This window comes from Sclerotinia sclerotiorum, genomic scaffold (assembly GCF_000146945.2).
Source record: "Sclerotinia sclerotiorum 1980 UF-70 scaffold_13 genomic scaffold, whole genome shotgun sequence".
Classification (NCBI taxonomy): Eukaryota; Fungi; Ascomycota; class Leotiomycetes; order Helotiales; family Sclerotiniaceae; genus Sclerotinia; species Sclerotinia sclerotiorum.
Genome location: NW_001820823.1, coordinates 81,325 through 102,601, shown reverse-complemented (window position 1 = coordinate 102,601; position 21,277 = coordinate 81,325). Strand labels below are relative to the sequence as shown.

General features: G+C 40.6%; 9 protein-coding genes across 9 annotated transcripts; 3 read left to right on the top strand and 6 right to left on the bottom strand.

Moving 5' to 3' along the window:
- Positions 1 to 320: 320 nt before the first annotated feature.
- On the top strand, positions 321 to 1,862 carry SS1G_09176 (hypothetical protein; the record flags this gene model as incomplete). Its single annotated transcript, XM_001589405.1, has 4 exons — positions 321 to 359; positions 682 to 714; positions 1,300 to 1,319; positions 1,661 to 1,862. 4 exons carry the CDS (start codon positions 321 to 323, stop codon positions 1,860 to 1,862), a joined length of 294 nt encoding a protein of 97 aa, XP_001589455.1.
- A 1,618-nt stretch (positions 1,863 to 3,480) lies between these two features.
- On the top strand, positions 3,481 to 3,940 carry SS1G_09175 (predicted protein; the record flags this gene model as incomplete). Its single annotated transcript, XM_001589404.1, has 2 exons — positions 3,481 to 3,865; positions 3,936 to 3,940. 2 exons carry the CDS (start codon positions 3,481 to 3,483, stop codon positions 3,938 to 3,940), a joined length of 390 nt encoding a protein of 129 aa, XP_001589454.1.
- A 336-nt stretch (positions 3,941 to 4,276) lies between these two features.
- On the bottom strand, positions 4,277 to 4,495 carry SS1G_09174 (predicted protein; the record flags this gene model as incomplete). The annotated part of the gene is made up of 1 exon (XM_001589403.1): positions 4,277 to 4,495. One exon carries the CDS (start codon positions 4,493 to 4,495, stop codon positions 4,277 to 4,279), a length of 219 nt encoding a protein of 72 aa, XP_001589453.1.
- A 2,827-nt stretch (positions 4,496 to 7,322) lies between these two features.
- On the bottom strand, positions 7,323 to 8,380 carry SS1G_09173 (predicted protein; the record flags this gene model as incomplete). The annotated part of the gene is made up of 2 exons (XM_001589402.1): positions 7,323 to 8,061; positions 8,325 to 8,380. 2 exons carry the CDS (start codon positions 8,378 to 8,380, stop codon positions 7,323 to 7,325), a joined length of 795 nt encoding a protein of 264 aa, XP_001589452.1.
- A 1,427-nt stretch (positions 8,381 to 9,807) lies between these two features.
- SS1G_09172 (predicted protein) lies at positions 9,808 to 10,977 on the bottom strand (the record flags this gene model as incomplete). The annotated part of the gene is made up of 4 exons (XM_001589401.1): positions 9,808 to 9,896; positions 9,990 to 10,158; positions 10,583 to 10,709; positions 10,955 to 10,977. The coding sequence occupies 4 exons, from the start codon at positions 10,975 to 10,977 to the stop codon at positions 9,808 to 9,810; spliced, it is 408 nt and encodes a 135-aa protein (XP_001589451.1).
- A 627-nt stretch (positions 10,978 to 11,604) lies between these two features.
- Positions 11,605 to 12,602, bottom strand: SS1G_09171 (predicted protein; the record flags this gene model as incomplete). The annotated part of the gene is made up of 3 exons (XM_001589400.1): positions 11,605 to 11,632; positions 11,764 to 11,916; positions 12,460 to 12,602. The coding sequence occupies 3 exons, from the start codon at positions 12,600 to 12,602 to the stop codon at positions 11,605 to 11,607; spliced, it is 324 nt and encodes a 107-aa protein (XP_001589450.1).
- A 1,711-nt stretch (positions 12,603 to 14,313) lies between these two features.
- SS1G_09170 (predicted protein) lies at positions 14,314 to 15,091 on the bottom strand (the record flags this gene model as incomplete). Its single annotated transcript, XM_001589399.1, has 2 exons — positions 14,314 to 14,929; positions 14,982 to 15,091. 2 exons carry the CDS (start codon positions 15,089 to 15,091, stop codon positions 14,314 to 14,316), a joined length of 726 nt encoding a protein of 241 aa, XP_001589449.1.
- A 784-nt stretch (positions 15,092 to 15,875) lies between these two features.
- SS1G_09169 (predicted protein) lies at positions 15,876 to 18,561 on the bottom strand (the record flags this gene model as incomplete). The annotated part of the gene is made up of 2 exons (XM_001589398.1): positions 15,876 to 18,334; positions 18,384 to 18,561. 2 exons carry the CDS (start codon positions 18,559 to 18,561, stop codon positions 15,876 to 15,878), a joined length of 2,637 nt encoding a protein of 878 aa, XP_001589448.1.
- A 2,100-nt stretch (positions 18,562 to 20,661) lies between these two features.
- On the top strand, positions 20,662 to 21,243 carry SS1G_09168 (hypothetical protein; the record flags this gene model as incomplete). The annotated part of the gene is made up of 1 exon (XM_001589397.1): positions 20,662 to 21,243. The coding sequence occupies one exon, from the start codon at positions 20,662 to 20,664 to the stop codon at positions 21,241 to 21,243; it is 582 nt and encodes a 193-aa protein (XP_001589447.1).
- Between the last annotated feature and the right edge of the window lie 34 nt (positions 21,244 to 21,277).

Sequence of the window (21,277 nt, the reverse complement as noted above, 5' to 3'; positions counted from 1 at the left end):
TACGAGACAGGACAGATTTTCTTTCAGTTATATAATTATTTTATTAAAATAACATAACGTAACTTATGGTGAACCGGGTCATATGGGGAACCGGGTCACATTTAGCCCATCACTGACTTCAAACCCCAACAAATTTTGCTATGCATACCGAATCACCTTTTACACCTTCTCAAATTGAAGAGAAAATACAGAATGCTATTATTGTACTTCAATTGAAGGACTTTAAATCAATTAGAAAGGTTGCAGAGTATTTTGAAGTTCCTAAGTCAACTCTCATAGTTAGGGTCGCTGGAAGGAAATCATGTACTCAATCCTACGAAATGGCTCAAATTCTTTTAAACACAAAAGAAAATACTCTTGTACGATGGATTTCACGACTTACTATCACTGGATTCCCTGCTATACCTATATTGATGAAGGAAATAGCCGACGAAATTCGTCTTCGATGTATTCAGGTCGCATCATCTCGAATTCCTATCTCGACAGAAATTCCATTTATAGACCACAAATGGATCTATAGATTCCAAAAACGACATCCAGAACTTAAAACATGTTATTCACATTAATTAGAGTCTAATCGGGCTAAAGTGACAATTCCAGAGAATATTCAAGCTTGGTTTGATATGTTTTGTATATATCTCATTGAACAAAAATATGAATTAGATAATATATATAATATAGACAAAACCGGATTTGGAGTTGGAAGTACTCAAAGTATGTGTATTATAGTCGATTCTACTCAGAAATCGAATTGGAAAGTTACAGCTAGCAAACAAGAATGGATAACTGTATTTGAATGTATCAATACAGTTGGAAAGGCTTTATTACCTATAATCATTTTCAAGGCTCAGAATACGAATTCTGCATAGATTCCAAAGGACACATCTCAAAGCTGACAGTTTTCTACAAGTACGAATGAATGGACCTCAAATAGTCATGGATTAGAATGGCTAAAAAGGGTTTTCGAATCAGAATCCAAGAAAGTGTCAGGTGACCGACCTCGACTTTTGATCATGGATGGCTATTCAAATCATATTACAGACAGCTTTATTGCTTTCTATATAGAGAAGGAAATCGATTTACTTATATTACCTCTTTATTGCTCTCATTTGCTTCAATCATTTGATATTATAGTATATAGGCTAATAAAACAATATTATATTTTAAAGATCGATCGATATTCTCGAACTGGTGTAAAGCGAATTCAAAGAGCTGAATGGGTAGAACTCTTTCAAAATATTAGAAAAAAAGCATTGAATTCTTCTAATATTAAAGCTAATTGAAAAGAAGCTGATTTAGTACCTTTTGCTTTACAAAAAGTACTTGATATATTACCATTTAATTCCTTTTAACAACCTTCTACTTTACAAATGAGAATGTCCAATCAAGATCTAGACTTATCTATACTCAGGAGCTCTCCTCCAAATGGGATAAAGCTAAGACAAGCAAATCAAACCTTTAATAAAGCTCTAGCAGATAATGATTCTCTTGTATCACCAATTCGTCGATATGCCAAGAAAATGACTAGGCTTGTAGAATCTCAAAATGCTGAGATAGCCCTACTTCGGAAACAGCTCGCTGATGCTCAGGAAGTAATTGAGACTCGAAAAAAGAGAATTAAAGGCAAAAGAGTCAAATTACAAGATTAATTTGTCTTTAGTAGTGAGGAAGTACTGAAAATAGTACGTGAAGCGGAGGAAAAACCGAAGGAGAAAAAGCCACGAAGGCGACCACGTAAACATCCAATTGAAGAATTAGAAGAGGAGACTGAAGAAGAAGAGCCAGAGAGTAGTTCAAGTGATTTAGAGTTGGAATTGGATGAATGTGTAGCTCGTAGAACAAGATCACATAGAGAGAATTGAATTTTGTGACCCGGTTCCCCATATGACCCGGTTCACCATAAGTTACGTTATTATATTATGATTTTTATTTAAACAATATAAACAATATAAATAATTAAAAAGTTCTATTTTCAAAAAAAATATATAATTTAATAATTTAATAATTTAATAATTTAATAATTTAATAATTTAATAATTTAATAATTTAATAATTTAATAATTTAATAATTTAATAATTTAATAATTTAATAATTTAATAATTTAATAATTTAATAATTTAATAATTTAATAATTTAAGATTATTATATGTTAAAGTGAATGGTTCCTGCGTAGCACGTGCACAGGGCACTAGTCCTATTAGGACTAGATTGAGAAGCTCTCTGTAGGAGAGCTTCGCACTTCCGTAGAACTTAGAGAATGAGTGATTCATTTACAAGACCAATATAGCCTCAGTTCTGCCCTGTCAGCTTCCCACTATTCCCTGTGTAAGGTCATTCCTTTTAACAAAATCGGTTAATCATTCAAAACAAAATCATTCAAAAATGAGAGCGACGACGAGATCAATCGATCTCAAAATAGCTTCAATTTACCCCACCATTTAGTCGTTATATAATGCGAACTAGATTATTATATAAAGCTAAAATTTTGCTTTACATTATGAATTATATAACTCCAAATGCCCAACCCTACTTCAACATTACCCTGTTCACACGCAGTACCATCTTTCTGTCTTCCACAGAATAAAGCAGCATCTCCGACGTCGCGCCCTCTTCACATCCTGGCGACCCACTCACCCACTCTACCTACTGCATCCAATCATTATTCCTCAATTATATCTCTGACTACCCCGCGGATTTCCGGAAATATGTAAACCACCTCAATCTTGACTACGAATACCTGGTAGACACTTTTGAGATATCGATAGTAGAAAGTTCTACTTGTCAAGAGTGATCTGTTATCTGTAAGATAATCAGATCTGTGAATTTCCGATGTCTAGGTTTAGGCATGAAAGAAATCGTTCGGTAATCTAGCAGATCTAAGATTATATGTATCCCTTATATCGTCGGCAGCTACATTCCGCCGCTCATGTGAAATCTTTTCCATGGCCTTTCCAGTGTTTGATAGTCTAATCAAGAATGGTTTTTTGGTGGACGAGATAGATATCTCGTTCATCTGGCGCACAACAACCTCGAGGTCGGCATCTGATAATTCTATAAGAGTGAGCTCATGTCATTCTGTCCCATTTTGTCACATACGAAAGTTACAATCCGTATGGATGGTGATAAGGTTTCTTACTTATTCTCATATATCCCTATCCCTAGCTACTTAAAAGTTAATAATATGCTGGCAAGTATTTTGCCAAGCATTAGCAGTAGCATAGCGATTCCACAATCCCATGAATTTTTAATAGTGATGATTATGATCTACACAAATGCCATTCCTCCAGGGCCGTTCCTCCAGGGCCGTTCCATATGTCTTTCAACGGTCTCACCCGCCCGCATTCCATGTATAATGGCGTCAACGCCCAGCATTCCTTGGATATGGAACTTTGTAAAACTTCTGATATCTGCCGTTTCCTCTTCTTTTTTGTTTTTGCAAAAGGTAATCCTCATCATTGATCGATACCGCATAATAAAAGATGGCGTGCTGTCCTGTAAATGCTTGTTATCTTGCCGTAGCGGCCATAGCATCTGTGCAGTGTCCATTACCCACAGGTCCGGGCTCCCCTGCACTTAACGGACTCGCCAGTGGTGCTTGTGCTACACTGGGAGGTTCTGTTGCCGTCGCAAATGCTTGCAACTGTCTTATCGGTACTAATGCTCCAGGTGGATGTGGTTCTGGATGTAGTGGTACAGCGGGAGTCAGCATAGGATATGCTCTCTACTCACCTCTATCCAGTCTCGTGGGTGGAGTAGCGAAACTTGCAGGACAATCCGTATGCCCAGGGACTACTGGATACTATTGTCCCTCTGGCCAAACCTGCAGAACAGGAACTGGACCTGCGCCTTATTGTTGCAATGGTAGTACGTTCTTTCCGCCTGACTTTCTATTTCTCGAAGCTAACATAATAAAGGCACGGATTGCTATGCCCAGCTTAATGCATGCGCAGATAGATCATGGAACCAATATCGTGTTACGATCGGTACCTATGAAAGCAATTTCTGCTGCGGTAATGGGACAATTGGTGTATACCGAAGCTCTAATGCCGATAGAGTTGGTATCTGTGCGACGGTTCTTCCTGCAATGTATATCACCGCCAGTACTGTAACAGCGGGACGTTGTTACTCTAGTACTACTACCTCTATTATTGTTACACAAAGTACGAGCTCAAGTTCGAGTACCTCTACATCACTCATCAATCGTTCTGTAACAACAACTACTTCGGTTTCTACCTCGACTTCGACACTTGTAGCTTCTAATTCTAATTCGGTATCTCAAACGCCTTCTTCAACCGTCTCAGAAAGTACTTCATCGACGAGCACATCATCTTCTAGCTCCGCTTCGGCCAGTTCATCTTCTAGCTCTGATTCAACCAGTTCATCTTCCAGCACGTCGACGATATCTTCCTCGTCTTCCACGTCTTTAGAAGGTGTATCGCCATCCCTACCACTATTAGAATCACAATCTTCATCGTTGGCCTTTAGTTCCCCCATCTCTTTAGCATTATCCTCAAGCATCGAGCTATCAACCTTCATAGGACCTGTTACCGCTCAATCTTCTACGATTGCTGAGCCGGAATCGACTAATAGTACGATTACGGCATTGCCCATCGAGACGCTCTCAGAACCTTGTGAGGCTAGTATGTGTTTGTTTAGTCGTGTTGTTCCTACTTCTCGTGAACTTTGATTTTTTTTACCCCCTGGAGTGACAGCCTTTTGTTAGGGAGATGGCGGAGCAGGGTGGCGACTGCGGGAGTTGAAAATTGTGTGCTGTCTTGGGATTGGTGTGTGTTGTTTTTTCAATCTATATTCTTGCTCTTAGAAATAATTTATTTCCTTTTTTTGGTTTGGGGCAGTTTTGATTAGATATATGGAATTGAAAGTTTCTTTGCAATACATCTGTGCTAGTGCATGTCGATATCATATAGCCATACTTAAGGCTTGAAAATGCCTTCTAAAACTTCTTCAATTCTGTGTTGTATTTATCGAGGTTTTGTTCTTGGTGCCTGCCTCTGGTTGAATTATTTACGAACTGTGCGTAATAACTCTCAAGTGTGTCTTTGAGGATGAGGTGAATGCATACTGATATAGTGTTTGAGGAAGTGAATTACTTGCGAATATTCGGTGGAAAGACAGAAGTAGGCTTGGTGGCATTCATCGCTATCACTTCACCCATAGGTAATCAACCGAAAAGAAATCTGAATTTGATGGTCGAAGTTTTCATCTCTCGGTTTATTCGCATTTCGATTTGAGAATCCAAAGTGACAGGCCTATTACGCCGAGTAACAAGAAACCCTCACGTGCAATCAATATCACGTGACTGGCTCAGTAAGGATCAGTGAGCTCAGTACTGAGCCGTATTAATCCTACTGAGTAGCCATCGGTACGAAGGTCTATATAATCAAGATGGATTTCCTTTGTATAGAGCTTCGTGCTCAAGAACAATCATTTAGTATACTCTACTATTAGTTACGAATAGCATATCATTATTGTCATTACTTAAGTCCCTGCTTGACGCCTAGTTATAAACCACCTCGAGAGCCTAGAGCACTTCCACGTGATCTAGACGGCAAACCTCGTAACAAAAAGGGTAGTCCAAAAGAGGGGTGGTCCAAAAGTAGGGTACTAGATTTACTTTAAGGTAAAATCTCAATAAAGGTGTAAATGATATGGAGCAACTTGTCTTGTTAGAATTTGATTGTGTGTTCTGGTATGAAAAGTAAAGATGAGTTGTGGTAAGACTTAGGTAGCTCGTTGAAAGTTTTTCTTCGTTTACTTTGTGGTGTGGAAAGTAAAGATGAGTTGTGGTAAGACTTAGTTTGATCTCCAGCATGATATGAAAACATCAAGTTAGACTCTCCGATAAGGTTATTGTAAGAATGAGAAGCTTCTGTTACGATTTTGATCATCTGACATGGACAAATTACAAAAGTTCTGTTCTCAAATTGAAAATGTAGATGGAGACGATAAAGACAATGAAAATAATGAAGTAGGAGATGTTTTTATTGTAATTGAATTCCAACAAGCCCTTGCCATTCCTATTACTCTTAACCAATTCTTCTTTATTTTTTTCTTCTTACATCTTTGTAAGTGATGATCGGGATTTGACTACCACTGTTGATGAAAATGATGGAAATTATATTTTTACGGAAAAAATATTAAATCTCATATCATGAAATGGTTGATGTTGAAAATGACGACTGCTTCAGATGAGGATGACACAAAGAAGAAGAATATAATTGTCAAATATCGACATTAATACCTCAGATGGTCGGGGTGCTAGTGAGCGAGGGGATATTGATGTCTTGGTTCAATTTATATATGATGATAATGAAAATTTTGAAGTTGTGGACGTTCAACAAAGTGTTTTTTGGGTTATTAATCTAACATTAACAATCTTTAATTAACTCTATAAGTTTATTTATTTTAAGAATCAAATTCATAAAATTAAATTTATTAGATAGTTTTAATATCTTCTTAGAAAAATCTTTAATTGAGATAAGAAATCTAAAGTCTAGAATAATATAATTATTGAATTTATCATTATGCAAAGAATCTGATTTCTCGTCATTTCCTCGTCTAGAATACTTCACATTTATTTCTTGATTGATCTCTTCGATGACGCATCTCTCAGTTCTTCCACTCCCTCGAAGACCTAAGTCGTATGTATGAACATGTCCTTCTTCTTTCTACTATGCCCGCAACTCAATCCGGTCTTGCTTCTACAAAAAGCACATCTGCCTTCGCTGAGTGATGACAATTACCTCCTACCGCGGTACTATGCCTTTAACACTGTCCAATCCACCGTTCCATGACTATAGCAGTAGAAACTTCGGCTTAAAGTACAATACAACTCCGGGAACCAGCTTTAAAGAATCACGAGACATTTGAAGTTACAATAACGCAAACTTTAATATCAATGACTTGGATGATATCTCTCCCAAACTTTCCAAACTATTACAAAATTCATGCATCTTAGCCCTGAATATCGCATACCACATCGGTGATAACCGATGGCTAACGTGGTTTGCGGGGTATCATATGCTATAAATCCTCCCAAGTGACCAAAACTCCTTTCCCAACATTCTCAGCAACACCACTAAAAACCATGGACGTACAAAAAAAAAGCACCAGAACCCCAGTCCGACCCACGGTAACTCCAATAAAGCTATGCCGCTATTACGCCGTCCCGAAAATACAAGAAACTGTTGACTTGAAATGCATTGACAATCCAGAAGCCAGTCTCAAAAGCTACAGCTTTTTTGAAGACTTTTCCTCCACAGTAGTTGGGTAAATAGCCATACCATTTTCCCAGTTTAGGCTATCTCAGTAGAGTATGTACTGAAATTTCGCCATAACTTGGCTCCACAGTTTCGAATTTGTACATCCGTTCTGCACATCGGTTGTCATCGTCATGCTTATGCAAGCTGCAAGTCAACAGGTGCCATGGGCATTTTCTTTCGAGACCAGCATCAAGCTTCCTTAGGTCGCCGAGAACTTCAGGTACTTCTAGAAGAGACTCGTACTCGGCCTCTGTACTCAACTTGTTCTCGAACCGCGAATTGGTCAACTCGTGGAGCAACCACATAGAGACAAATTTTCGAAGCCCAAAGAATTCGTCCCCTTTGTTAATGCCTTGCTTATATATGGACATTATCTGTTCTTTGGAGAATCCAACATAAAGATAATGATGGCATGGCATAAGACAATCCATGATGTGGTTTGCTAGATTGAAAAGTTGGAACTTTACAACCAGATAGTATAGCTTATCAGGTTGATAACCAGAGTATTCAACTTCTCCATCCCCATTTTCAAACTTGGCAGTCAAGGCTGGTAGCCTGTAGGTACAGAGCCAGTTCAAAAGTATGCCGAAACTTTCGGAGTCACCTTTTGGGTACATGGCCCGCCTCACCTCATTGTGTGGGTGGAAACGCTTGAACACTGTCCTGAAAAAGGGAACTTCGTCCAGCAGAAAAGCTTTGTTGATTTCGAACCTGCTGTTCCACTTCCCCATGTATACGGTGATAGTTTCTCCTTCGACCCTTTCTCCCTCCGCGGACCTATGTAAAACCCTCGTTAGTAACATGTTAAAATTACTGATATCAAAGAATTTTGAACATTAGACACTCTGTAGGGTCTCTAATACTCTGCCATAAAGTCCTACTGAAATATTACAAGGCTGTATCTCTCCAACATTACGAAATATTGAAGTGACCTAGATAAAAGGAATGGCTTTGATGCGCCAAATCTTGAAGAATCTAATAAATACGGTAAAATCAATCAAAACAAAAATCAATGAAAATCTTGCTATGATGATACAAACTCAATGAGCAAAACTTTGGGATAATGCGTCACAAAACAAGAAGTCCAGGTACCCATAGGCTGCATTAAGCGTACGTGAGTTAAGGATAACAATGCTTCCAATATTTAGTGTATTGTAAAGAAATGATAACCCACCATAAAATAGGACCATCTGCAGCTAAGTTCGCCATGATAGTCTATGAAGTATCGTTTCTTTAAGTGATACTACTAAAATAAATGTGAATGGGTCACGGATACAGCAACTAAGGTACTCGGTTAATATTTAAATGATTTCGAGATTGGTTTGTTGCCTTACCGTTGTGTGTATATGGAAAGTCGTAAGTGATACGCAAGTTCGCAGGTGATAATGTCACGTCGCAACGTTTAATCTAGTTTATGGCAATGAGATAGATGAATGTATCGGCTAGGTCAGGTCATCTACATACCCAATATTTTGTCCCGGTACAATCAACTTTATTCTCGTACTTTGCTTGAAGACGTAAATATTTTAAAGTGATTCGAGAGATATGACGCCGCAATGCAATGTCGGTATATGGAAGTGAAAGTGACGAAGGTATCGTTGAACCGTATTTCAAAGCGCAGGTTATATGCCGATATGACTGACCTTATACTCTTGTTCTCCTCTGAGATGTATTTCTTCTGGAAGTAATTCGAGGGGGAGGACTCTAATGGTACGATGTCTTCTAGAACAGCTTTTGATGTAGATGCGGTAGCGGCTAGGTGCCACTTCTGTTCAAAGAAGAAAGATTATGATGGGGAGAATGAAGTACCTTTCTGTCTTTCGAGCTATTGGATGTATATGATGTCGAATTCGATAATCTCGGAGTTTGTTGAAGGTAAATCGACTGCGAACCTAGGCCAACTAAGTAAAATCGTATAGGGTAGATCGGGATAATGACGGATTAAATGATCGAGAATTAAGGATACGTAAATGATTGATTGTAATGTTGATAAATTGAGGTCTTTAAGAAGTGAGTGATTGAGAATGTACGAAGTGAAGGATGAAGATGCATTTGAAGAATAAATAGTTATTTGAGAGCTTATAAAATTCCGCTGATCATAGCTCTGGTTCTGGCTCTAGCTCCAGCTCTAATCAAGCAGGACTATCACTTAGCGCATTAGATTTACCCTAATGCCGCATTGAGCCTAAGAACACAGATTCAAGAGAGGGTAGTTATTTCTTTCCCATATCTTAGAGATATCATCAATGTAATAAATTATCTTTGTGTCATTGAGTGTTGTAAATTATAGCCTGGTATTCGAGTGATCTGCTGGTACTAAAATGAATTCGTACCAGATTCTCCAACGCTGATATCTGGCCCCATCTGGTGGTTCTAGATTCTCTCTCCTCTGCCACAATATCTTTACTTTGTTCGCGGGATCAAAACATTGATTCATAGATTTCTTCTCGACATGGTCTAGAATTATATTTGCTATACTTTTACTTCATATTGCATGGAATTCCGGTGGACTTTAATCGCCAGCTAATCAAGAATCCTTGAAAACCATGACATTTGTCGAAAATTGATCATAATATTTGCTACCATGGTAAAGCAAACGAAGCTAAGTGCATCTGAAAACCACCACTTGCCGTTAATGAACTCTTCTTGTAGGTATGAAGGTTATATTATTATTGGAGCTAAAGTTCCTGCCTATATAAACTCACGATCGTACTTGCTATATTGAGCCTGACACCACGGGAAAGGTATGCCTCTCATGAGGGCTAAGATGGAAAGTAATAGTGTGTTGATGCCCGCACCTTTTACAATACTAATGCCTTGTTTTCTAGTAGAACTTGTGGCTTCTTTCTGGTGAACGAGCCACTTGGTAATGATCTGGTACTTGGTAGAGTACTTCTGAGCCCTGCAAAAGTCTTCCTCGCGTGTATGATAGGTGCAGTCATTCAGTGTGTTTTTTGGTTGAAAAGGATAAATTCCTTAGTAAACATCTCGATCTGCACAAGATCTAACAGATCAGTGGTATCTATTGTGTGGTCGCTGTATATTTTGGGCTGTACGATGCTGTAGACCGTCAGCTCTACAGCGTAACTCTAAAGATCCGAGATTTCGTCGCATAGCGCATCAGTACGGGATATCGGGTTTTGAATCCAGGTAATTTACTCATAAAAGGGAATATCATAACTCTTAACAGGGTCAATAGAATTTGAAGGGTCATGACTTTGATCGCGAAGTGTCCCTTGGCAGCAGATACACTAGTCGGTGTAGAATCGCCATTTTTAGGGGGATGCTATCATCTTACCTCCGAGACTGGAATTACTTTGACTCCGGACCAATTGATACTTCCAGTCGCTCCTGTCTTGCTAGAAGTGGCATTTGCCACAGGCGATCCGCTTTCATCTTTTCCCGAGCGAACCCTCTTGAAGGTCCTGGTGGGTTCATTAACAGGTTGGTATTAAGAAAGGTACGCTCTGGTGGGAATGTGATCTGTCTTACTCTGTGAATGAGTTATTCAATGTATTGACGCGATTCTGCATTGAGGTATTATGCGATTAAGCAGAAATCACATGGTTATATGAAGCCCAAAATCATCTGGTCTCGGTCGCCACTGTTGTTTCTAGAGGCAATGATGCAAGAAATTACGGCGCTATATATAGCCTCGAGCGGTACCTACAATAAAGTTTTCTTCCCCTTCATCTTCAGCAACCCGATAAGGTTAAGCGAGGACTTGCTTGCAACTCCGCATAAACACTTGTAGTAGATTCTACCAGCATGCGAACTAAATTCAAGAAATCGAAAACTACAAGATGATTTTTGACAAGAAGATATCGTGTTACGTAACAATGAAATAACACTCGTATCCTCTACAGAATTACGAAGCTGTGTTATCACTCTCCACTATCGGGGTTAAGTGGAAGAATTGGCTATGATTTCGAGTCCCGGAAAGGACCACAATGAACCTCCTACTTGAATGAAAATCTAGATTTCAACACTTTTGATAGTCGTATCTGACACTTGACACTTGATTCTGCTAAAAATGCTAATACACACCCGTTTGTGGTCAGTGCAACTTGAGTCAGCTTAAGTCCAATAGATTTGGTTATGGGCTAGTTTATGTGGGGAGATCAAACCTAATTTGGACGTTTCACGACAAAAGAAAAGTATGATGTCCCATGGACACGATGAATTAACGCTCAAAGCATTTAGGTGGAAGCTAACACTAACTACTTATGAAGCCGCTCTAAGTTTCCTTGGAGACTGTCGCGTTGAAGATCTATGTTCGTATCTCAACCCCTGCATACCAATCTTTCAGCCTTATCGCATTCAACTCAGGTAACCGTCATCGATCTTTCTGTCGCAGATATCAGAATAATGATCTGCAATTTTAGAAGATCTAGACAGCCTTGCCTTTCTTATCGCTTAGCTTCCATCCAATTTGCAAGCGCATTCTGGAGCAGACTCGTTGTCCTTCAACTGACCGACCTCGCCATCCCAATCACCCTCACCATCTTCGTCCTTGCTTGCGCATGTATCACCGTCTGTGTGTACATGGAAGCGACATGAAAATTCTTCGCGAGGATCTCCGACCCCCTTGTTCGAAGTTGCTTCGAGAAAGTCAAGTGTGAAGTCATCATTCTTAAAGAGTGACAGTAGTTCCTTGTGAGAATAGGAGCCGAGGTCGTTTTGAAGGCCAAATGAAATCAGCCGGACAGCATAGATCCGGAGTCATGAACCTTTTAGCGTAATTTCATAGAGGGATTTGATTGCAAATTGCATGGAACATATAAGCAAAGCCGTTGTTCCAATCATATGCTTGAAATTGATCCATAATGGCATTCATAGCCTTGGGTAAACCGAGGTTTTCCGCCATTTGGTACAGTAATGCAGTGTCCTCAAGATCTAAGAGGATCTCATCGATACAACGCAACTTATCGGTATATATCCATTCGAGGAGTACGTCAAAAATATGAGGCGAATGATTTGGAAGGTTAGCAATAGTCCCTCCATTCTTGAAAATTTCTTCGAAATAGGACGACTTTGCGCAAATTGTTCTCTTTATGTACATGAAAACGCATATGGTCTTCACCGCTGCCAACGTGTATTCTAGCCATTTATCTTCCAAGCGAGCTGCGTATCCTCATCAGTCTTCATGTATGAGAGGGTGCTACTTGAACTTACTTCATGAAGATAGCGGGTTTTCTTTTTGCGACCCTATTTTTATTGCGCTTGGCAACAGCATGGCTTTTTGCACCGACAAGCGTTTTTTCCTCGGTCACTGAAGACCCCGCTGAGAACTCAGCATGATTACGCTTTTGAGACATATTTCAATATTTGGGTTGAATGATAAAAGCTGCTTAGGGGTGGCGGTGGTTGTGGAAACTGCTTTGAGGCTGAGAGATCAACGCTTCCAGTTGGTGATGTTTTGGTCTTGACCTGCTCTGATTGAGGGTCTGCGAAATTCCAGATCGTAATGCTGAAAGATTGAAGAGACAGCACCTGCTAGATGCTCGTAGAAGTATCGATTGGAGGTAGAAAGCTGGAAAGATGAAGAGGTTAATACTGATGCAGATTATTTGCTGCGGGGTAACAGTGAATCTCGTTTATTTAAGATTGCAATATTGCTTGAGCTTTTGTTTACTTTATTCAAGTGAGTGTTGAGTATTTGGATGCCCTCTGTGCTCATGTAAAAATCATCTTAAAAACAGTGTGAACTGCTAAGCTAGAATTTCGATTTGAATATAACCATAAAAAGTAGCATAACGAATTGTAAATAAGAAAAGGCAGGCAAAATTACTACAGGAAGTTCTCGAAAATCTAAAGACAGAATATTCCATTTCGAACTTGATGTTTTGTATCAAGAAGAATTATTACATGTTCGTTTACTATAGATAAATTGATATGTTCTACTGCCCGATTGAAGCTATCTATTGGCAGACTCTTTCGCACCTATCTATGGTGAATATAACAGTTAACATCCTCCACCAATCGCATGTTCCACAACTCTTCCCAAGACTGTGTTTCGAATCTGCAAGAATCATATCTAGTCAATTTTGTTTACTTAGTAGCTTTCCATAGGTCTGTCCTGGGCCTGAGCTGTTCAAGATCGCGAGAGATTACCTAAGTGAGCTCCAGGGGGGACTGCATTCATATTTACTCTAACTCTTCTCCCAGTTCTACTAAGCTTCAACAAAACGATTTGGGACCAGATGGGACTAGAGATGGATTGATAAGGTGGAAAAAAATAATGCAGTGGAAAATCGACACGAACACTGAGTTTTGCGGAGCCAATCTATTTGATAGACTTCCTGTTAATTTTCTTGATTAAAACGACAAGGAGTTGTATTTTAATCCCATATATTTTCTCTGTTACAAATTCAATGAGTTTTTGTGATTTCCGCTATGCATTCCATGCTTAAAGCCAAGTGATACTAATATCAAAAACGCTGAAACCTCCCTCCAAAAATCATTGTGTGCGAAAAATCTCTGTAGACCATCATATAAAGGTTGAAACGACAAGAAATGAATAATGTTCGGTTGTTTTAATAGCCTAGACTGCACTCTAACTTTAAATTCTTTCCATGGTCAAACAGCTGTCAATGTTCCAATATGGCTGAATGACTCTAACGAGTTTCCCAACCCGGCTGAGTTGAATGTCCTTAATGATCCCCTTTAGATTATGATACTACCTCAAGAATAGTGTGTCCACTAGCTCGAAGTAGCGGACCAGATGTGAGCTTTCGGAGGTTGAGGCCAGTTCAATTTTCAAAATGAATCCGGTGTTTGAAACCATTTGAATGTTTTTATGAAATTCAGGAACCCGGAGACCCTTATTGTCGGATTGCAGTCGAATTATTGGAATTCTAGTCGAGAACCAAAATCAATTCCTTGTTGGGCTGCTTTTTGCCGTCGCGAGCCTGGAGGTAGTCTTGGTTATTTTGATGATGGCTTTGTCTTTTCCACACCATTTTCGGGTTCACGAATGGTTATCTTTGCATCGTCCAAGTACCTCCGCGCCGGGCATTCTTCATGCTCCTAATGGGTATGATATTCGCAACCAGGACCTATGCGCGGATCTTTGAGGTTCCTAATGCGGGTTACTTCTAAATAATCACGAACGAAATCTATGTTCTCCATGGCAGACAATAATTCGGTAGTTGAAAGACTGGATAACTCGTCGAAGTTGCGAATCGCATACGCAGCGTGTTCTGTAACATATTTTCTAATCTTCGATCTTCCGCGAGTGTGCACATATATTGACTTGAGCGCCTCTGGGCTATAATAGACATCTTCTGACCTGTCTAGTTTTCGCACAACTTCCATAACTCGGTCCATAAGCCCCGGAAGACTCAATTTTTCTGCAAGAATATACAGCGGTATAGGATTCCATGAGATGGAAAAAGTCTTACGGTCGGAACCTTTGGCTTTCACTATCTCAATGTCCCGTAAGCAATCTGTGTAGACCCATTCGATAAGCACGTCAAAAATGGGCGGTGATATATCAGAAAATTCGATAAAAGGATCATGATTGCCCTCAAAGAGCTGATTGAAATGGTGTATCCTATGGCAGAGCTTCTTCTTATACACATGGAAGATCCTCATTAGATTTCCTCGGGCTACATGAATCTGTGCTAAATCTGTTCCAAAAGAACTAGGTAATTCATGAGTCTTTAATTTCATCGTCCTTAGACATATGAACTTACTCCATGTATGGGGTGCTCTCAGTCTTGGATTGATTAGTTACAAGTTCAGGATCATATTCAGGTATTGCAGACATAGAAAATAAACTAGACCGACTACTTTTGAAGGCCATGGCTTCGCACGCTTGGTCAATGGTCGTAGTTTAATCGAAGAATAGTAGGCTAACTCAATATTCGTTCTTTGAAGGAAGAAGGGCTCGTACGATTTCGTCCAAATTTACGGCAGAGCGCATGGAGTGCGACAACTTTTCGATTATAGTATTAGTCTATTGATGGAGACCGTTCGAGTCGGAAGCTCAAATGCAAGGGGGCAGAGTTTGGCGTCGAAGTTCAAGTTGAAGTTGGAATGGCTGGATCGTGAATTTTTGGTGTGGGATCAATGAAGCCGAGAAAAGTATCCACAGAGAGCTCAAAATATTCTATGATTTAATGCAAAATTAATCCGTGTGGCTCAATCACTTCATTTTTCGAAAGAGTGAGCTATTGAAGGATTCCTCCAAACCACATGTAGCTTCAAGGGCCTTTCCCCCTAGGAGTTTGTAGTTCCTTCCAAGTATAAAATTAATGGATCAGGGGAAAGAGCGCACATCTCACAAATCACAATCTTCAACAAGCAACAATCAAACTTCAAAATCATCATCTTAAACTTTCTTTCCTTTTCTCAAAATTCATGCTACTCGTACAGAATGCAGAAATGCAATAATAATTCCCCCACTAAAACCAGCCATTTCGGCCGATCTACCCATTCCCTAACCCAAAAAATAAAAATTCGAAAAGAAATATAAAGAAATACAAAATCCCACCCATCCATCCATTGGTCTTTCCAAAAAATGCAAATATCATTCATACCACATTTAATACCCTATTCCATTAACCAACATGATGCAGAAGAATCAATCAAGCATCGATAAATCGAGCAAGGCGACCACTAACAGCGCGTTTGTAGGAGCCCTTGACTCCAATACAGACAGCTTCTCCAATGGTCAATTTACACTCGCTTCCTAGAGCTGGGTTCCAGGTAAGAAGATTAGCGGAACTCACACCGTAGAATTTCTCAATGTTTTGACATGAGCAGGCGGTATCTTCGATGATGACCCATTTGTCACAGGTGGAGATTGTACCGGTGGCAGTTGGAGCTGGGGCAATGGAACCGATGGCGGATTTAGTGGGTATGACTATTGAAGATGCTTTTGTTGAGGTGGAGCTTTCTACTATCGTGCTGGAGACCTTGGTAGTTGAGGCTGCAGTGGAAGAAGCTTTGGTCGTCTCGAGGCCAAGAGCGGAAGAGGTGGCATATCCGTAGGCTGGACCCCCAGCTGTTGTGGTTGCCTTAGTTGAAGAAGAGGAGGATTTGCTGGTCTCAAGTCCGAGAACAGATGAGGTGCTAGATGAAGCGATGGCGGTCTTGACTGAGCTAACTCCCGAAGCAGAGATATACAGAGAGCTCCTAATCACAGCGGTGTCGGAAGACTTGGCAACCGAAGTAGTAAAATCACCATATCCTTCAGTGAGATGAGTTGAAGTGCTCGCACCTTTAACAGATGAAAGCGTGGTGTCAGGGTGAGTACCGTATGAAACAGATGAAACACCTGTACCAATGACTTTGCTAAATGAAGAAACTCCTGTTCCTGAAAGTTTGGTGGTCGAGGAAAAGACTGGGGCGCTTCCATATTCATAAATGGATGAATAGACGCCAGTTCCGGAGAGCTTGCCGGTAGAGGAAAAAGCATGAGCAGTTGCATATCCATGGATGGATGATGAAAGACCAGTACCAATAATTTTGCTTGATGTGAAACCAGTTCCGGATACCTTATCAGTGCCATATCCATAGACTCCTGTACCAGTTACTTTGCTTGCTGAGACACCAGTACCAGAGACCTTGATAGATGAAGATAAGCTAGTTCTAGACACTTTAATGGGGGTGCCTGATGCTGTTGCTGAAGTCTTACCAGTGAGACTGACAGCAGTAGTCGAAGCCTTGGATGAAGATAATGAGCTAGTTGGCTTGGATGAAGTACTAGCCGCCTGTGTGGTACTAACTGCTTTAGTAGAGGAAGAAACTGGAACAGTACCAACAGTCTTGATAGATACACCCTTGATAGAAGCTGGAAGAGTTGGACCCAGAGGGAAACATTTATCAATAGGAGTGATCAAGTTGCTGTTTGAATAGATGGTGGTGTTTGCCTTCCAGTTCTTGTCTCCGCCAGATTCGGTGTACACACCAAGTCCAAGATCAACACCGACAGTTGCACCTAATTTAACACCAAAGACATCGGCTGATCCAGAGCATGCACCTTGAGTGTTAAATTCTGCTCCAAGATCAATTTTGACATCTGGAATTCGGAGGAATAGTCCACCTCCGAAACCATACTTGCCGAGAACAGTAAGTCCAATATCAAGACCAAGTGAGGTGAACAATTCCAAGTTTCCATCAACCTCCACGTCGACCTTGGGAGTTTGAGGAGTAACAGTTGGGATCCAACCGTTGTAGCTAGAATCAATACCACTGATACCGAGAACAGCAGAAGAGGAATCTGGAATGGCAACGTTGATACCAGCGCTAATATCAGCATTTCCTTCAACACCGCTGAGACTGAAACCAGCATCAACACTGAATTGTGGACCCAAATCGATGATCTTTGGAATGGACCATCCTGGAAGACCAACAGTGATCAAGTTCCAGTCTTTTGACCAACCGCTACCCAATGTACCGGATACCGTAAATCCAAGAGCCAAGTTGGCACCTACACCTTGTGGAGTAGCGTTGATAGAGACAGACTTTACACTAGTAGGAAGACCAATGAAGTTGGTATTCATAACAATCTTTCCTTGAACATTCATGGAACCAGTGGTAGCACAACCTGGGCAGTTAATGGAGAAGTCGAGTCCATTATTAGTAGTTTTGCTGAAGAAAGTCTGGGGAAGAGTGTGGGCTAAACTGAGAGATAAGGATTTGCTAACAGTGTCATCTCTCTTGGTTGAAGTAGATGGCATAGATCCGAATTCAATAACAGCTTCAGACATAACATCATCCCAGTCTGCAAGGGTAGCATTGAAGTTGACGATGAAGTTTTGTTCATCATAAACATCGACTCCGTGAACAATCCATGGCTGTCTACCAGATTCTGAAGCGGCAGCGCAAGAACCCCAGTTGTTAATAATAAAGAATGTGCGGTTCTCGTGGAAATTAACCCAAGACCAATCTGCAATGGCATCTTGGAAGGTGGCATTGTCTTTGAAAGTAAGAGATAGGTCACCTGTGCATTGTACGTCTATGAGACTGCTGGCAAAGTGTTCGGTGGAGATGACAAGTTCGGTCTCGCCTGTGTTAAGGGTTACATTGACAAATGTTGAACCTTTTCTAGATTAGCTATGATGAGTCCCGGAGAGGAAAAGCTGACATACCATTTGGTGATCCCCAGATAAGACTGACTTCATCTTGAAGAGTTATCATAGGTGGTGCATCTCTTCTCACAAGTCCCAGATCTGCTGGATGATATGGGATTAGAGTCTCTTTGGGACCTTGAGCAGTGCAACCCTGCCATAAAGACAGAGCCGCAAGAGCAAAGACTGATTGACGCATAATTTCGATATTATAGATGAAATTTTAAAGGAAAGATAGAAGGGATTTGAAAATCAATTATTCGTATCAACAACGGCACTCAATGAATGAATGAAACGGATCAATGGACCCTAGAGAAGGAAAAAAAAAGAGTGACTAGAGAGAGGTTGTCAAATGAATGTGGAATGTGATGAGGAGAGGAAGTTAGGAGCCCATGAAGCTCCTCTATCTTATATACAGAGCATTCTCTTTCCAGAGTCTTACATATTCGAATCGATGAGCTCAATCATCACATAGTTTGCATCGCTATAGAAGGATTCTTGTGGAGGTAGTGGTAGGAGCAGCCAAGAACTGCCTTGAATTCGTGTGCATGCTTATAACCCAGCTCAAGCGAGTCATAAAGGTACAATTTTAAAAGACTTCCTCTGCGATGATCATCATGAAAAGTACACAAAACAGTTCATTGGAGAGTAGGATGCTGATTCTGGGCAAATTTCGGGTATTCCTTCAACAGCATTACTTAGGAAAACATCGTGGTAGCCACGTGAGAAGCTTAATTCTCAGGATGATCAAACTCATCGTATGTAATAGCACATCAGCCTCAACTTCCCCAACGGTTTCGAAGGAATAGCATGGTTATCGGACAGATCCCCAAACCGGTAGAATAGGGACAATAATAGATCTTCTTCATATGAAAATGTAAGCCTCAACTAGACATGAGGTTACAGAAGGATGTTGAAGGAAGAATTTCAATGGCAGGGGGGGAAAAGGTATTAATCTTAACTGAGGTTGTACGTAAACCGGCCAATGAGAAGATCTAGTACATATGCCATAGACTCGAGTCCACAGCGAGCCGATAATGCTTACAGGTGCGAAGGAAACACGGGGGTAGCTATGACTGGCACACAACGATACGCTAGTGCTTATGATTAGCTACCCTTGTGGGTTTGAGGAATCCCCCGCGTACATGGTTTCTCTACAGCACTGGCCTGATCAGCAGCGGCGCAAAATTAATTGGAAGATCTCCATTTACAAATGGTCACCCTGAATGGCTGATACTTTACGATCAAGAAATAGTGGAGGCCTGATCCTGTGTTCAAAATGTGGAATGTGGATTCTGAAATACTAGAATCATCAGATGTTTCCATTGTACCCACTGTCCCGCTTTTAATAATATGTCGACTTGTGAAACTTACGGCAGGATTTTAAGGATTGATTACATGATCACATGCTTGCTCAACCCAGCCGAGTAACCATTCAAGTAAGTGACGCGAGAGATCAAATCAGGGGTATCAATTACTATCAGGTCCAGAAGATAATTGATCCTACTCTTCTCAGAAGACTGTTCGGGAAAGGAAGTAGAACTAGAAAGATAGAAGTTGCTCGTGTTGGGGGCTGTTGGTTTGCAAGGCTAGTAAGCTGACTTAAATTACTGCGCCTGTAGGATCCAGCCACATTAATTCAAGGAGCTTATGTTATTAGGAAAATTTGTTACATTGCGACGAAAAAATGCAATTGGTTACCGCTTCACTGGAAACAAATCATATCTTTTTCTTCACTGCTCTAGCTCGTAGTCACTGCAGGAACCAACTGTGTACGGCAGTACTGCACAGCCTTGATTGCTTATTCCAACTGTTGTATTACTTTGCCCCGGTGATTGCGTCTGACCATTTCAGTATTAACAGAATACTATCAGACAAGCCTTTATAGTTCATTATACTTTGCTGTGTGGCATAAATAAGCTTTAAAAGATCGTTAAGAATCCTTATAATTTCCAGCTCCCAAGACTTTTTTTTTTCCAATTGATATTCACTTTCTTACTCCCCCCTCAAGTAATTGAATAACATCATTCGCTTTTAATCATTTCATTGAGATTAACAAACTTACGGCACTTGCGTCTTGATCAAATCACCTGCTGCGCCTGCTTCAGCTATTTAGTCGTTTTTGAGACCCTTCTACTTTTAACATAAACAACCTTTAAAATCTCACAAACTCAAATCAAGAACCAACCTTACAACGACACAACATCAAAATACGCAACCTCCAAACAACTCAACCATCAAGCAACTCAACTTTTAAAACCTCCAAACAATTTCAGCACTTCAAGAATCAACCGCCAAGATGAGTTGCACTGGTCCCGCTGACACTGTCTTCCCTGTTGCTATCCTCGGCACCAATCCTAGCTACATAAATGCTTGTACCGCAGGAAACATCACCTCAAACTCTGATGCTGTAAATGCCATGACACGTTGTTGTGGTAGTGCTCCGGTCACGGTCCTGATGGATGGTTGCTATAGTTCGTGCAATGTCACTGGCAGTACTGATCAACAAAATTGGGAGAAATGCTTCGCTGCGAGCACTGGTATTAACGGCGTTGATTTCGGCTGTACCTTAGACGATATTTCCGGATCTGCAATCCCTGGCAGTGGTACTATCTACCCAAGTAGCACCGAGTCCGCTGCTTCTTCCACTGTTGCTACTTTCACCACAACGGCTACAGGATCAGCCGCAAGCCATTCCTCAACCTCCGCGTCTGGCACTTCAAAATCCTCGGCCTCGACCTCGGACAAGACTTCAGCTTCCGCAACATCTTCCGGTGCTACCGCCTCAGCCAGTGCTAATGCTGGTCAACCAACCGTCAAGCAATTGTCCAAGGGTGCCGTTGCCATTCTCGCACTTGCTTTCGTCGGTCTTTTGGCATAAACGTGAAGGATCATGAAGGAAACTTAAGACTAGA